The sequence below is a fragment of the Raphanus sativus genome, chromosome 4 (assembly GCF_000801105.2).
Source record: "Raphanus sativus cultivar WK10039 chromosome 4, ASM80110v3, whole genome shotgun sequence".
In the NCBI taxonomy this organism is placed as follows: Eukaryota; Viridiplantae; Streptophyta; class Magnoliopsida; order Brassicales; family Brassicaceae; genus Raphanus; species Raphanus sativus.
Genome location: NC_079514.1, coordinates 12,393,921 through 12,408,914, shown reverse-complemented (window position 1 = coordinate 12,408,914; position 14,994 = coordinate 12,393,921). Strand labels below are relative to the sequence as shown.

The window sequence follows — 14,994 nt, the reverse complement described above, 5'->3', positions numbered from 1 at the left end:
TTTTTTCCATAGCCTCACAAAGACGTTGCAGCCTAATGTCTCCTATGTGTTTGGTAGCAGTTAAGAGGAATGCGACAGGTAAACCTTAATATCCACTCATCATTATTATACATGTGGCACTACATAGTACATACACAACATTGTCATCCCTTTGATTTCGCAATTGAGAGAATGTACATAAACCACACAGTTTTCTTTTGCAAGTAACCTCGAAAACCAAAACATGGAACTATAGTGTAGTGTGAGTTAACGTTGAGGGATTTGTGAAGTTAAAAAAAAAAAACCAAAAAACATTCCAAATAAAGAAAACTATATTAGAGTTTACTACCAAAGCCATTTATCTTTCGTTCAGTCTAGTCGTCTGAGCAAGTACTCCACTTGAACCTCTTTTGTCAAGGGCATGATCCAATCTCCATACAAGTGGCCAACCAAGATCGGACTGATCTTGTAAACTTGAGATTCATTATTCACCTCTTCTTCTTCTTCTTTCTCCTTAACGCCCACTTTCACTTCTTGCCCGTATGTTCGTGTTTTCATCTCAACTCTCTTCTTCACCGCCTCCTCCACCGCCGGGAATGTCAGCATATCCATCAATGCATCCTTATCCTGCACAAGGCAAAGGTGAGATATGCAGAGAAGAGTTCAATAAACATGTGAAGAAGTAGATATGTACATACTTGTGCTCTGATGGCAGGCTCGTATGCCTCGGGTGAGGCTTGGAACTTGGCCTCTGCAACAAATTTACCGTAATGGATCCTCTTTGAAAGAGACTGCCAATGAAGAACATCCACCAAAACTACATGAGAGGCAATAACATTTATAAAGATTGAACCTTTTGTTTCTGAACAGAAAACGAACCTGAAGGCAGATAGCGTCACACACAGCTGTTGATCCGTAGTTACCATCATCACCTTTCTTCACTAGTCTTGGGACAAGGTCTCTAAAGTACATGTTCCATATCTTGTTGTTTATGTTGATCGAATCAGCAGCAAAATGCAATACCTATTTCATAAGAAAGAAAGATACTTACAGCTCTTATAACACCGTTGTTAAGACAACTAAAGAGTCTCTGTCTTTAAGCAAACCTTTGGGTACTGAAGAGGAGGCAACATAGGCTCAGGTAAATCTTGAGGGAAGAAAGGATGTTCATCAGGGCTCTTGAACCTACCAACCTAAATCATCAAGTTTACAATCTTTCTATTCAACAACAATCCACCAATAAGTTAATTATATTAATGTTTTAAACCTTAGCGTGAAGCTTCTCGGTGCCTTGGAGCATGTACTCAACCAAAGAGCCGTTGAAACCATCCATGTCGAAGGCAGTAGGATCATAAGTATCAGCATTGTAACAGTACTTGGCTCTCTCCAACAGACCAAATATAATGCTGTCCTCTTGTCTGATCAAAGAGTTCCGGATACCTTCCAGAGTCAAACTCTCGCTCTCATCCACTCGTTTCTTCCCTATCAACGATCTGTATCAAACAACAACACATATAAAGGTTTCTACTTTAAGCTTAAGTCGAACAATGGGTGTTCGTTCGTTAGTTTCATCAAAAGAAAGAGCCTTTTGCCGTAGTTTTGAGATTCATACCCAGCGAGAGTCATAACGGCGTGAACAGAGCTGGCTCCGGAGCGTTGTGGAGGCTTCGAGGGAGGGAGAGAACAGCGAACAGAGAAGGAAGCTTTGTGTAACGTGGGAGATATAGGTCGTGAGGTGCGTCTATGGTGGTGGCTGAGGAACACAGTCGCGGGAGAAGAGAAGGACGATTTCATCATCGACAATGACGCCTCCATTGATGTGAGAAGAAAAAAAGAGAAAAAACAGAGGAGGCGGAGAAAACAGAGGATCTAAAAGAGACAGAGAATAATCTGCAGATGATGTGAGAGAGAGAAAGAGAGATGTGTTTAAAGAGCGTAAGGCATTTGGGGTTAGGTGTGTGGTGGGTAAAGGAGAGAGACACTTGTGAAGGAAGAGAAGAAGGTGGAGGAGGAAGGTAGGGCTTCTCTTCTTGCGACTTCGTGCACGTCTTTAAGCCCACAGGATATTAGCCAGCCAACACACAAAAGTGCTCTCATTACCTTTTTCTCTGTGTTATCCATTTAATTTCATTATTATTTTATTTTATGTTCCCCCTCTTTTTATGGTATAGTTTAAATTTTTCTTGTTGACAAAAAAAAATTAAAAATTTCTTGGAAATAAGAATTATTTATTTCAAATCACAAGTTGAAAAAAGATTTATCAATAGTCAACTGAATTTAATTTATATGATTATTTGTTAGCTAGTAGCTACCCAATAAATAAATAAAAATTAGTTGGAGGTTAATCAGGAATTTTTTTTTATATTATATATTATCTATTTGCTGAAGAAAAAGAATATATAATGTTAAATATAACTTATTATATAGTACAAACATTATCACAAATTTCAAATTAAAGGAACCTATAAACTTTAGAAATTTTGAAAAAGTGACCATAAAGCAATTATATTGTATGTGTATATTTGACAAATATTCATATTAATTGATATAAGTTAGTTTATTTTACGATATTCAACTTTTATTATCTAAAATAGACACAGAACTTTAATGTATGTTCACATAAACCAAACTACTGACTTTTTTTTGTTCAACCAAACTATTGACAATAAATTTATAAAATGATAAATAATAATAATAATTCATAAAGTGATCTCACATTGGCATTTTCTATGTAGAAACTAGTAACTTCTTGCGGAAGAGCGAGCGCATTCAGGCGGAGGAGGAACAACTTGATCGATGTACCTTTATTTAAAACCTTATCCTTCCATGAATATCCATCAACAACAGCAAGTTTTGCCGGCTAAAACTCTCTCCTTCGTTTGGTTTCATACACACCAAGTAATGTGCATGGTTGCATATTGTCTGGGTAAACTTTAACTTAGTTGACAAAACTTTACAAGTGGATATCTAAAAAGTTTCAAATGTCGGTGTCCTATTTTTCGGAGCTTTATTTTAACTTTTATTTTTGACAAGCAGGGAGGTTGTAGACGTGTCTAGAAATGTTTGCAAGGCGGGTTAATCGTGAAGGAGCTAAAAACATTAATGAATCTATAAAGAGAATTGTGAAATACCTCTTAAATGCCTCATTGAAAACTAGCCAGACACTCACCTAAGTCTATCTTAGCAATTTGGCCAACAAGCTCTTGTGGAACTTCATCACGTGTGTTAACTCAAATGGTTACCAGGCTATATATGCATATATAGTTTAATCATCGGTTTCCTTGTAGTCAAACAAAACAACATACTCGTATGCTTAGAAGATGGCTACAATGGTATGCTACACAAGTCAAAAGAAAACTGCAATGGGTTTTGAAGAGTTTCATGAACTCTCGAAATTCCATTAAATAGTCCTTATAGACAAGATCCCACTGGAGCAAAGGCCTGTAGATGAAGTCTCTCAGCACTTCATGTAGAGATGTAAAACTCATTTGAGCTATGTTTTGCCTATGCAATATGCAGGTTACATCTATTCAATTTGAGACAAAATGTTCCGAATTGCTCAAAATGACGATCCTTTCATTTGACTTCCTTTTAGTTCAGAACTTGAACATGTTATATTACATTTTTCCATGTAAGTTACAACTTACAACTAGATTATTTATTCAAATTGTTTCTCAATCGACCAGATTTAGTTTAATCTATGAAGATTAATTACTTTTTTTTGCTAAAATGTAAATATCATATATGAATAAAAAATTCTTACAAGAGCAAAAGCTTAAGATCTGAGCCATCTTGGCAAAAAAGAAATAAAAAAACAAAATAGATCACATTTTTAACTATAAAGATTTAATCTTATCGCAGCCACATGACCATGAGTGAGTCAAATCTTTTCATGTGTCTCCTCGCTGAGATGATGTTCTTTAGCTCTTTGTCAATGCCATAGAACACAGTTGCAGTTCAGTATAGAGAGGTTGTTGTGGATGAGGTTGTTCCTCTGTTTGCACAGATGATAAACAATGAAGATTACTCATTTGGTATCATAGATATGATGATGGTGGCTCGAAGATGTCGTTGAGGAGACTCAATCCGACTTTTATGGGTTCATTCCTACATCATGTAATCAACTACACCACAAATGATCGATACAAATAGCTTACAAATTAATTATTTTTTGTTAATATTTGTGGCGTCAACTAACTCTCCATGAATCAACAAATGGGTTTGCCACTGATGATGGTATGTCAGCGATGAAGAAGAACCAATTCCCAAAGGTCTCTGGCAAGACTATAGTCAATGTTCTAAAAATTATTAGGCGATGATTAAATGTTTTATAGAAGATTATTATTTAGACGGATATCTAGGTTCGATTTGTTAAACTTTAATAAATTGGCTTAAAATGATTGTTAATGTCTTTTTTATTGCCTAGACGAACTGACTTTTAAAACACTTCCAATGATTAACCGTTTTATAGAAGATTATTGTTTAGACGGATGTTTAAGTCAAATGTTTAGACCGAACCGATTTTTAAAACATTTTCACCGTCACTTTTTGATAATTAAACTAAATACTAGATTTTGACACGTTTTTTTATTTTTTGTTTTAGATTTTTTTAGAAATTTAAGTTTTATATTTGTGTTTCTTTAGTTATATTTGTGTTTTTTGTATAATATTTTTTTTAAATTACTAATATTTTTTATATCGAATAAAACATATTGTTGTTTTAATAGAATAAAGCATAAAAAAAAAACTAAAGATTATACAAAATACAAAGATAATATTTTTATTCAGAACCTAACGGTTCATCCATACCTATACACACTGTCATATACATACACACCTATTACAGATAAACTGTTCGAGACAAAGGAGCATATCCAGTTCCTGTAAGAATCATCTTCACAAAAGCCACCATTGCGCCTCTACACACAATCAGATCACCATCTCCTCCACGGCCGCTGCTGCAGCCGATATCCATGACGTCGCTCCCCGTCCGAGCACCATCACTGGTCTCTTCCCGGAGAATCTTCGAGGAGAAACTCCACGAACTCCCCAGGTGCGCCAACCTAACCCACGTGAAGCAGCTCCACGCCCAGATCATCCGGCGAAACCTCCACCAAGACCTAACCATCGCTCCGAAGCTAATCTCCGCCCTCACTCTCTGCCGCCAGCTGACTCTAGCCGTTAGGGTTTTCAACCAAGTCCAGCGACCCAACACCCATCTCTGCAATTCGATGATCAGAGCTCACGCGCTGAACTCTCACCCTCACCAAGCTTTCTCCTTTTTCTTCGAAATGCAGAGATTCGGACTCTACGCTGATAATTTCACATACCCTTTTCTCCTCAAAGCCTGTTCGGGCCAGTCTTGGCTCCCTGTGGTGGAGATGATACACACCCACATCGAAAAATTAGGGCTTTGGTCTGATATCTATGTGCCCAACGCGCTTATCGATTGCTACTCGAGGTGCGGTGGTTCGGGTGTTAAGGCCGCGATGAAGGTGTTTGTGAAGATGGGTGAGAGGGATACTGTGACTTGGAACTCGATGCTGAGCGGGCTTGTGAAGGCGGGGGAGTTGAGGGATGCGCGGAAGCTGTTCGATGAAATGCCTCAGAGGGATTTGATTAGCTGGAATACGATGTTGGATGGTTACGCTAGGTGTAAAGAGATGAGTGAAGCGTTTGAGCTGTTTAAGGTGATGCCTGAGAGGAGCACTGTGTCTTGGTCGACGTTGGTGATGGGGTATAGCAAAGCTGGGGATATGGAGATGGCTAGGGTTATGTTTGATAAGATGCCGGTTAAGAATGTGGTCACGTGGACTATTATCATTGCTGGGTATGCGGAGAAGGGGCTTGTGAAGGAGGCTGATGAGTTGGTCGATGAAATGGTGAGTGCGGGACTGAGATTTGATGCTGCTGCTGCGATTAGTATCTTGGCTGCTTGCGCTGAGTCTGGTTTGTTCAGTTTAGGGATGAGGGTTCACTCCATGATTAAAAGGTGTAACTTAGGTTCTGATGCTCATGTGTTGAATGCGCTACTTGATATGTATGCAAAATGTGGGAGCATAGAAAAAGCGTTTGATGTGTTTAACAACATGCCGAAGAAGGACCTTGTCTCTTGGAACACTATGCTCCAAGGTCTAGGCGTTCATGGCCACGGAAAGGAAGCGCTTGAGCTTTTCTCGAGAATGAGAAAGGAAGGGATCCAGCCTGATAAAGTCACGTTCATTGCTGTTTTGTGTTCCTGCAATCACGCTGGTCTCGTGGATGAAGGCATAGATTACTTCTACTCAATGGAGAAAGTGTATGGACTTGTTCCAGAAATTGAACACTATGGCTGTCTTGTTGACCTATTAGGTCGAGGTGGGCGGTTAAAGGAAGCTATTAAGGTTGTCCAAACAATGCCTATGGAACCAAATGTTGTGATTTTCGGTGCTCTTCTTGGAGCGTGCAGGATGCATAACGAGGTGGATATTGCTAAAGAAGTCCTGGATCACCTGGTTAGATTAGACCCTTCTGACCCGGGGAACTACTCGCTGCTGTCAAATATTTACGCAGCAGCAGAAGATTGGAAAGGGGTTGCTAACATAAGGTCAAAGATGAAGAGTATGGGAGTAGAGAAACCATCTGGAGCTAGCTTGATTCATTTGGAAGATGGGATACACGAATTCACAGTGTTTGACAAATCACACCCAGATTCTGATCAAATATACGAGGTGCTCGGTAGTCTAATCGAACCTCCAGATACCGGTGAGCTGGTTGCTGCTGGATAAATCTGCTTAGTTTATTGTTTGCTATACAAGAATTTGGTCAAAGCTTCATTGTCAAGATCGTTCTTAAGGCCATATATTTGTAGTTCATTTTCCAAAGGAACACAAAGATGGTATTAATCCTTGTAGTTCACAAAATTAGATGAGTTTGGTTAATGTATATACAGCATTATTTATTAATAATCTTGAGATGGGTTTGATTATGCAATACTAACTCTTTAACTCCAGAGATGTAGGTTCTGCATCTTAGTCCCACAACAGGTTCTTGTGATTAGCCAGGAAGATGGCTATAACAAGAGAAGATCAAACAGTAGACGTTCAACTCCCATGGAACCTCACTGTGAGTATTATTAACAATATAGTAACTTGGTGAAAAGATGTTGAACAAAACTTATGGTTAGGTGCTGCGTAGAACTTGAATTGTAAAAGGCTAATGACAAATCCATTGATAATGACTTGATTGAGTATGGACGTCAGTAACGATGACGTATTTTGGTGATGTTATAACCTTTGCACGCAACTAAGTAGTTGATCCTTTGAAGCTTTCTGAAAAAAAAGATTAAACAATACTTATGCTTAGGTGGTTCCCTAGTTCTCAAACAGGTAACAGCTAATGACAATTCCATTGATAATGACTTGATTAGATGGACGTCAGTAACGATGACGTATCGTATTTTGGTGATGTTATTACCTTTGCACGCAACTAAGTAGTTGATCCTTTGAAACTTTCTGAAAAAAAAGATTAAACAAAACTTATGGTTAGGTGGTTCCCTAGTTCTTGAACAGGTAACAGCTAATGACAATTTAAACTGACCATCGTTATTGTATGACGCTCATACGGTGACGTATCGCCCATGATGTTGTTATCCTAGCTCTAAGCAAGCTATTTAGCTGTTGGAAATTGATGTTTAAATAGTCAAATTGGAACAAACCCGTTAGGTTTATTTTATTACAACAATCAATGTCTAAATGATTTTTTGAGTTGATCTCGATCTGATTTTACATTGAAAATAGTAAATACAATAATGGAGAAAACAGGACCACTGATAGTGGCCTTTATTGTTCTGTACTTATATCCGCTATTGTTTATGTGGTTGTAGCTTGACTTTGAACGTGCAAACAAAAGTCTATAGACTCCTAAGATTATTACTTTTCACTTCTGCAAACACATCTTATGATTGATCCATCCATATCAAAAAAGAACTTTCTAGGTGTTTGATTAGTAATGGACAAGTAGAGAAAGAAAGAGATTATGGATTAGAGTTTTAATTAATCTTGTGTATAGTAATTTATGTCTTTATATCTTTTCCACAGGAGTGGGTAAGTAACTGCAATGATGAGTGGTCACTAGCCCTACACATAATATTTTTTTTAAAAGTTGATAAGAGATTTTGTTGTTATCCAATATCCAAAGGCATATGCAAATGTAGACCTTTAAATACAGCAACACCTTATGGGTTAAAGCATATCCATTGCCCATACCTCTGACTAGGATCCTCAGAACCAAACACTTCAGCTTTGGCTCTCATCTGTTCGCTATCTTATATATTGTAGATGTTACTTTATGCTCTGTCTAAAGTGAATTGAGATATAGAGAAAAAGAGAAAAAGAGAAAGGGAGTAGTAACATGGATGCTTGTTTTCTTACCTCAAGATCAATCTCTGGTGTCAAAGAGCTTGTCCCGTTCATCAAACCTAGACTCTTTTCTTGCCCCAAGAGAAGTTCCTGCCAGTTCCTCACCAGGAAGTTTGCTTCTCCGTTCTCTGTAAATTGTAAGTAATATACTTTTCATGGTCATAGGATTGTATTATTCACAGTATATCACATAACTGTCTGAGAAGTGAAAAAAGTTGTAGCTGTTTTAAGCCTGACGAGAGCATTTTGGTTGAATAGGTTCTCTTTCGGATTCATGGAAGCCACTGGACGATGATTGTGTCAACAATTCAACATCAGATGCTGACTGGAGAGAGTTCAGGGCAAGGCTGGTGGCTGGAGAGCAAGCTGCAACCTCTGAGAAGGACACGTCCTCGTGGTCTAACCCTGACATGGTGGTTGACTGTCCCTCGTCATCGTCCACACTGATCACAGTTGGAAACAAATGGGCACACAAGATCCACGAGCCAGAGCCAGGGTGTCTCCTAATCGCTACAGAGAAGCTAGATGGAGTCCACATCTTCGAAAAGACAGTGATCCTCATCCTCTCTGTTGGACCTTCAGGTCCTATAGGAGTCATACTCAACCGTCCATCGCTTATGTCTATCAAGGAGACAAAATCAACGGTGTTAGACGTGGCGGGAACGTTTTCAGACAAGAGGCTCTTCTTTGGTGGGCCTTTGGAAGAAGGGTTGTTCCTGGTGAGTCCGAGGAGTGGCGGGGACAACGAGGTTGCGAAGAGCGGAGTGTTCAGACAAGTGATGAAAGGATTGTACTATGGGACGAGGGAGAGTGTGGGATTGGCTGCAGAGATGGTGAAGAGGAAGTTGGTGGGAAGAAGTGAGCTAAGATTCTTTGATGGGTATTGCGGTTGGGAAAAGGAGCAGTTGAAAGCAGAGATCTTGGGAGGGTACTGGACTGTGGCTGCTTGTAGCTCGAGTGTTGTTGAGCTTGGTTCTGCTGTTCAGAGTCATGGTCTTTGGGATGAGGTTCTTGGACTTATTGGTCCTCAAACTGGCTCTGTTATCTAAACTCTAGCTTCTGTAATGGTTTGTATCAGTGAGTCATGACTATTGTGTATGTTTTATTGATGTATGTATGTATTAAGGATTCACCACTAATTTAATGAGTATGAATGTTTCTACTTTCCATTGCATGAGTTACTTTTGAAAAAACTTAAATAGAGAACGACTTTAATACAAAGCATAAGTTACTTTGGAACAGCTTAATTGTTTTTCTTACGTTAATTAATACTTTGTTGTTTCTTACTCATGTCTCTCAGCCTATATATTCTGACCTTGTGATCACATCATATACAAACCATTCAAGAATCTTAAAAAATATCAAAAGAAGAAAGAAAGATACAGACTTCAGAGAGATGGAACACACATCAAGAGCATTAGTCTTAGCTTTAGTTCTATGTGTTGCGGTTCTAATCACTCCAGGAGCGGCTCATGACCAACCACCACGATCAGAATCTCCTATCAACTTAGAGAAATGCTGGTCATCTCTCTTTAATGTCCATGGATGTGTACTCGAACTCTTTCAATCGGTTTTCTCAGGCAAGTTTGGAGACGTTGGAACCGCGTGCTGCAAGGCGTTTTCGACCATAGATGCTAACTGCTGGCCTCACATGTTCCCGTTGAACCCGTTCTTCCCACCTCTTGTTAAAGACAACTGTGCTCAAATTGTTCCAAACTTACCATAAGCATAAGTTAAAAAAAAAGGGAAGAGTGAAGTGTGGACAATCTGTTTAGCTTAGAAAAGTAATATAATCACTCTTCTATTCATTGTTCCAAGTCTTATTTAATATCATATCTAATAAGGAAATGAATTTCTTACCAAATTCATAGACATTGTTGTTGCCTTTCACACAAAGATTTGGCAATCTAATATTGTTGAGTAGTCTTTGATTAATAAAAATTTATATTAGAGCACCTCCAACGAAGGATTTTAAAAATGTTTTAAACTTTAAAATGAGTAAAAAAGAAAAGAAAGTAAAAAAGAATTCTAATGTTTAGATATTTTAGAATCCCATTAAAACTTAATATGACACTTTAAACAATAGATTGATTAATGTTTTGTTTTATAATTAACTTTTAGTTATATAATTATAATTTATTAGAATATTAATATTTACATATGAAAGAATTTTATCGTAGTAAGATTTTTTTCCATAACTTTAAAATTAGATATATTTCAAAGACACACAATATAATGATAGAAAATTTACACATGATGTGAGGAATTCTACTTTCGGTATTTATATGTTGATTCTACTTTCGGTTTAACCATCTGAATCGGTGATTTTTTTTTTACGAATAGTTTTTGTTGTAAGAAAAAGTTAATATTTTATTGATGTATGTATGCATTCAGGATTCATCACTAATTTAATGAGCATGAATGTTTCTACTTTCCGTAGCATGAGTTACTTTCGAGAAACTTAAATAGAATAGATAATGACTTTAGTACAAAGCATAAGTTACTTTGGAACAGCTTAATTGTTTTTCTTCCGTTAATTAATAATTTGTTGTTACTCATGTCTCTCAGCCTATATATTCTGACCTTGTGATCACATCATATACAAACCATTCAAGAATCTTAAAAAAGAGCAAAAGAAGAAAGAAAGATACAGACTTCAGAGAGATGGAACACACATCAAGAGCATTAGTCTTAGCTTTAGTTCTATGTGTTGCGGTTCTAATCACTCCAGGAGCGGCTCATGACCAACCACCACGATCAGAATCTCCTATCAACTTAGAGAAATGCTGGTCATCTCTCTTTAATGTCCATGGATGTGTACTCGAACTCTTTCAATCGGTTTTCTCAGGCAAGTTTGGAGACGTTGGAACCGCGTGCTGCAAGGCGTTTTCGACCATAGATGCTAACTGCTGGCCTCACATGTTCCCGTTGAACCCGTTCTTCCCACCTCTTGTTAAAGACAACTGTGCTCAAATTGTTCCAAACTTACCATAAGCATAGGTTAAAAAAAAAAGGGAAGAGTGAAGTGTGGACAATCTGTTTAGCTTAGAAAAGTAATATAATCACTCTTCTATTCATTGTTCCAAGTCTTATTTAATATCATATCTAATAAGGAAATGAATTTCTTACCAAATTCATAGACATTGTTGTTGCCTTTCACACAAAGATTTGGCAATCTAATATTGTTGAGTAGTCTTTGATTAATAAAAATTTATATTAGAGCACCTCCAACAAAGGATTTTAAAAATGTTTTAAACTTTAAAATGAGTTTCGTAGAAAAAAAGAAAAGAAAGTAAAAAAAAATTCTAATGTTTAGATATTTTAGAATCCGATTAAAACTTAATATGACACTTTAAACAATAGATTGATTAATGTTTTGTTTTATAATTAACTTTTAGTTATATAATTATAATTTATTAGAATATTAATATTTACATATGAAAGAATTTTATCATAGTAAGATTTTTTTCCATAACTTTAAAATTAGATATATTTCAAAGACACACAATATAATGATAGAAAATTTACACGTGATGTGAGGAATTCTACTTTCGGTATTTATATGTTGATTCTACTTTCGGTTAAACCATCTGAATCGGTGATTTTTTTTGACGAATAGTTTTTGTTGTAAGAAAAAGTTAATATTTTATTGATGTATGTATGCATTCAGGATTCATCACTAATTTAATGAGCATGAATGTTTCTACTTTCCATAGCATGAGTTACTTTTGAGAAACTTAAATAGAATAGATAATGACTTTAGTACAAAGCATAAGTTACTTTGGAACATCTTAATTGTTTTTCTTCCGTTAATTAATACTTTGTTGTTACTCATGTCTCTCAGTTTATATTTTCTGGCGTTGTGATCACATCATATACAAACCATTCAAGAATCTTAAAAAAAAAAAACAAAAGGAAGAAAGAAAGATACAGACTTCAGAGAGATGGAACACACATCAAGAGCATTAGTCTTAGTTTTAGTTCTATGTGTTGCGGTTATGATCACTCCAGGAGCGGCTCATGACCAACCACCACGATCAGAATCTCCTATCAACTTAGAGAAATGCTGGTCATCTCTTTTTAATGTCCATGGATGTGTACTCGAACTCTTCCAGTCGGTTTTCTCAGGCAAGTTCGGAGACGTTGGAACCGCGTGCTGCAAGGCGTTTTCGACCATAGATGCTAACTGCTGGCCTCACATGTTCCCGTTGAACCCGTTCTTCCCACCTCTTGTTAAAGACAACTGTGCTCAAATTGTTCCAAACTTACCATAAGCATAAGTTAAAAAAAAAGGGAAGAGTGAAGTGTGGACAATCTGTTTAGCTTAGAAAAGTAATATAATCACTCTTCTATTCATTGTTCCAAGTCTTATTTAATATCATATCTAATAAGGAAATGAATTTCTTACCAAATTCATAGACATTGTTGTTGCCTTTCACACAAAGATTTGGCAATCTAATATTGTTGAGTAGTCTTTGATTAATAAAAATTTATATTAGAGCACCTCCAACGAAGGATTTTAAAAATGTTTTAAATTTTAAAATGAGTTTCGTAGAAAAAAAGAAAAGAAAGTAAAAAAGAATTCTAATGTTTAGATATTTTAGAATCCCATTAAAACTTAATATGACAAACAATAGATTGATTAATGTTTTGTTTTATAATTAACTTTTATTTATATAATTATAATTTATTAGAATATTAATATTTACATATGAAAGAATTTTATCGTAGTAAGATTTTTTTCCATAACTTTAAAATTAGATATATTTCAAAGACACACAATATAATGATAGAAAATTTACACGTGATGTGAGGAATTCTACTTTCGGTATTTATATGTTGATTCTACTTTCGGTTTAACCATCTGAATCGGTGATTTTTTTTGACGAATAGTTTTTGTTGTAAGAAAAAGTTAATATTTTATTGATGTATGTATGCATTCAGGATTCATCACTAATTTAATGAGCATGAATGTTTCTACTTTCCATAGCATGAGTTACTTTTGAGAAACTTAAATAGAATAGATAATGACTTTAGTACAAAGCATAAGTTACTTTGGAACAGCTTAATTGTTTTTTTTCCGTTAATTAATACTTTGTTGTTACTCATGTCTCTCAGTTTATATTTTCTGGCGTTGTGATCACATCATATACAAACCATTCAAGAATCTTAAAAAAAAAAACAAAAGGAAGAAAGAAAGATACAGACTTCAGAGAGATGGAACACACATCAAGAGCATTAGTCTTAGCTTTAGTTCTATGTGTTGCGGTTCTAATCACTCCAGGAGCGGCTCATGACCAACCACCACGATCAGAATCTCCTATCAACTTAGAGAAATGCTGGTCATCTCTCTTTAATGTCCATGGATGTGTACTCGAACTCTTTCAATCGGTTTTCTCAGGCAAGTTTGGAGACGTTGGAACCGCGTGCTGCAAGGCGTTTTCGACCATAGATGCTAACTGCTGGCCTCACATGTTCCCGTTGAACCCGTTCTTCCCACCTCTTGTTAAAGACAACTGTGCTCAAATTGTTCCAAACTTACCATAAGCATAAGTTAAAAAAAAAAGGGAAGAGTGAAGTGTGGACAATCTGTTTAGCTTAGAAAAGTAATATAATCACTCTTCTATTCATTGTTCCAAGTCTTATTTAATATCATATCTAATAAGGAAATGAATTTCTTACCAAATTCATAGACATTGTTGTTGCCTTTCACACAAAGATTTGGCAATCTAATATTGTTGAGTAGTCTTTGATTAATAAAAATTTAGGGGTGTTATTGGTTCATGTATTTTAATGGATTTGAAAATTCAACACAAATCAAGTGTTATTAGTTCTATCATTTTGAAATCCAATTTCAAATATGCTGTTATTGGTTTTATGATTTTAAAACAGATTTTAAAATCAAGTGTTATTCAATATTAGTAATTTGTTTGAGGATTTGATTTAGATTTAGATTTGAGTGGATTTATAAGTACTTTTAAGACTAAATTACAAAAGAACAAATATTGATTTAAACCTTGTTATTTTGATTGGATTTGCATTATTGTATTTTTGTGTGTCTAAATGTGGTCATCATGGACTTGGCGTTCCTTACTGATCAAGGGAAGAGTTGGAAACACAAGAATGATCAGTTTCTGGTGGGATAAATGGCTGCCTTAGGTAATGTACGATCTCTTTGGAGAGGGAGGACTTCGGGAATCTTTGATCCAACTGGATTCCTATATGTCTTTGACACTTGTAATGGATATGCTTGGCAGCTACGAGGAGAAAGGTCTATGGCGGCAGAAATACTACAGAGACAGTTAACAACAATTTATCTACTTCTGTCAGCCGATCAGCAGAAGAAGATCAATATTTCTGGGTGTTTGACCAAACTGAACAGCTGAAATTTTCCACAAGTAATACATGGGAGATTATAAGAGATAGATCTCCACCACAAAAATGGACTGAGAATGTTTTGGCTTTGTTTTATTATTTTTTTCTGAGTTATTAGAGTAATGTATTTTGTTTATGTTCAAATAGGCATATGTCTTGCATACAAACATATTTGTATAATACATACAAAGAACTCAAACACTGTCGTAACAGATTACCGTACACGACGGCAGAGCCATTG

At 36.2% G+C, this 14,994-nt stretch overlaps 7 protein-coding genes across 8 annotated transcripts; 6 read left to right on the top strand and 1 right to left on the bottom strand.

Annotated features, from left to right (window-relative positions):
* Positions 1–79: 79 nt before the first annotated feature.
* Positions 80–2,040, bottom strand: LOC108829292 (chorismate mutase 1, chloroplastic). The gene is made up of 6 exons (XM_018602956.2): positions 1,592–2,040; positions 1,247–1,472; positions 1,086–1,172; positions 859–1,002; positions 678–770; positions 80–606 (listed from the first exon to the last, which is right to left on the bottom strand). Exons 1-6 carry the CDS (start codon positions 1,792–1,794, stop codon positions 349–351), a joined length of 1,011 nt encoding a protein of 336 aa, XP_018458458.1. The 5' UTR covers positions 1,795–2,040; the 3' UTR covers positions 80–348.
* A 2,752-nt stretch (positions 2,041–4,792) lies between these two features.
* Positions 4,793–7,242, top strand: LOC108829302 (pentatricopeptide repeat-containing protein At3g29230). 2 transcript variants are annotated; one of them, XM_018602965.2, is made up of 2 exons: positions 4,793–6,723; positions 6,972–7,242. In XM_018602965.2, the coding sequence occupies exons 1-2, from the start codon at positions 4,953–4,955 to the stop codon at positions 6,977–6,979; spliced, it is 1,779 nt and encodes a 592-aa protein (XP_018458467.1). In that variant the 5' UTR covers positions 4,793–4,952; the 3' UTR covers positions 6,980–7,242. The 2 variants fall into 2 exon arrangements, with proteins under 2 accessions (XP_018458467.1, XP_018480402.2); XM_018624900.2 differs by lacking the exon at positions 6,972–7,242 and having other exon boundaries at positions 4,794–6,926.
* A 971-nt stretch (positions 7,243–8,213) lies between these two features.
* Positions 8,214–9,545, top strand: LOC108829303 (uncharacterized). The gene is made up of 2 exons (XM_018602966.1): positions 8,214–8,515; positions 8,637–9,545. The coding sequence occupies exons 1-2, from the start codon at positions 8,371–8,373 to the stop codon at positions 9,425–9,427; spliced, it is 936 nt and encodes a 311-aa protein (XP_018458468.1). The 5' UTR covers positions 8,214–8,370; the 3' UTR covers positions 9,428–9,545.
* A 94-nt stretch (positions 9,546–9,639) lies between these two features.
* LOC130510966 (egg cell-secreted protein 1.4-like) lies at positions 9,640–10,332 on the top strand. The gene has a single exon (XM_057007719.1). The coding sequence runs from the start codon at positions 9,775–9,777 to the stop codon at positions 10,102–10,104; it is 330 nt and encodes a 109-aa protein (XP_056863699.1). The 5' UTR covers positions 9,640–9,774; the 3' UTR covers positions 10,105–10,332.
* Positions 10,333–10,946: 614 nt separating this feature from the next.
* Positions 10,947–11,631, top strand: LOC108852342 (egg cell-secreted protein 1.4-like). The gene has a single exon (XM_018625837.2). The coding sequence runs from the start codon at positions 11,043–11,045 to the stop codon at positions 11,370–11,372; it is 330 nt and encodes a 109-aa protein (XP_018481339.2). The 5' UTR covers positions 10,947–11,042; the 3' UTR covers positions 11,373–11,631.
* A 550-nt stretch (positions 11,632–12,181) lies between these two features.
* Positions 12,182–12,880, top strand: LOC108852343 (egg cell-secreted protein 1.4-like). Its single transcript, XM_018625838.2, has one exon. It carries the CDS (start codon positions 12,323–12,325, stop codon positions 12,650–12,652), a length of 330 nt encoding a protein of 109 aa, XP_018481340.2. The 5' UTR covers positions 12,182–12,322; the 3' UTR covers positions 12,653–12,880.
* A 590-nt stretch (positions 12,881–13,470) lies between these two features.
* LOC130510709 (egg cell-secreted protein 1.4-like) lies at positions 13,471–14,064 on the top strand. The gene has a single exon (XM_057007294.1). The coding sequence runs from the start codon at positions 13,596–13,598 to the stop codon at positions 13,923–13,925; it is 330 nt and encodes a 109-aa protein (XP_056863274.1). The 5' UTR covers positions 13,471–13,595; the 3' UTR covers positions 13,926–14,064.
* The last annotated feature ends 930 nt before the right edge of the window (positions 14,065–14,994 follow it).

What these genes read in the sequence shown, in the direction of transcription:
- LOC108829303 (XM_018602966.1), top strand. Translation starts at nt 8,371, where the DNA reads ATGGATGCTTGTTTTCTTACCTCAAGATCAATCTCTGGTGTCAAAGAG. An exon ending in TTCTCCGTTCTCTGTAAATT is followed by an intron (nt 8,516 to 8,636) that starts GTAAGTAATATA and finishes TTGGTTGAATAG; the next exon opens with GTTCTCTTTCGGATTCATGG.
- LOC108852342 (XM_018625837.2), top strand. Translation starts at nt 11,043, where the DNA reads ATGGAACACACATCAAGAGCATTAGTCTTAGCTTTAGTTCTATGTGTT.
- LOC130510709 (XM_057007294.1), top strand. Translation starts at nt 13,596, where the DNA reads ATGGAACACACATCAAGAGCATTAGTCTTAGCTTTAGTTCTATGTGTT.
- LOC108829292 (XM_018602956.2), bottom strand. Translation starts at nt 1,794, where the DNA reads ATGGAGGCGTCATTGTCGATGATGAAATCGTCCTTCTCTTCTCCCGCG. An exon ending in CTCCTCTTCAGTACCCAAAG is followed by an intron (nt 1,003 to 1,085) that starts GTTTGCTTAAAG and finishes CTTATGAAATAG; the next exon opens with GTATTGCATTTTGCTGCTGA. An exon ending in GTGACGCTATCTGCCTTCAG is followed by an intron (nt 771 to 858) that starts GTTCGTTTTCTG and finishes CTTCATTGGCAG; the next exon opens with TCTCTTTCAAAGAGGATCCA.
- LOC108852343 (XM_018625838.2), top strand. Translation starts at nt 12,323, where the DNA reads ATGGAACACACATCAAGAGCATTAGTCTTAGTTTTAGTTCTATGTGTT.
- LOC108829302 (XM_018624900.2), top strand. Translation starts at nt 4,953, where the DNA reads ATGACGTCGCTCCCCGTCCGAGCACCATCACTGGTCTCTTCCCGGAGA.
- LOC130510966 (XM_057007719.1), top strand. Translation starts at nt 9,775, where the DNA reads ATGGAACACACATCAAGAGCATTAGTCTTAGCTTTAGTTCTATGTGTT.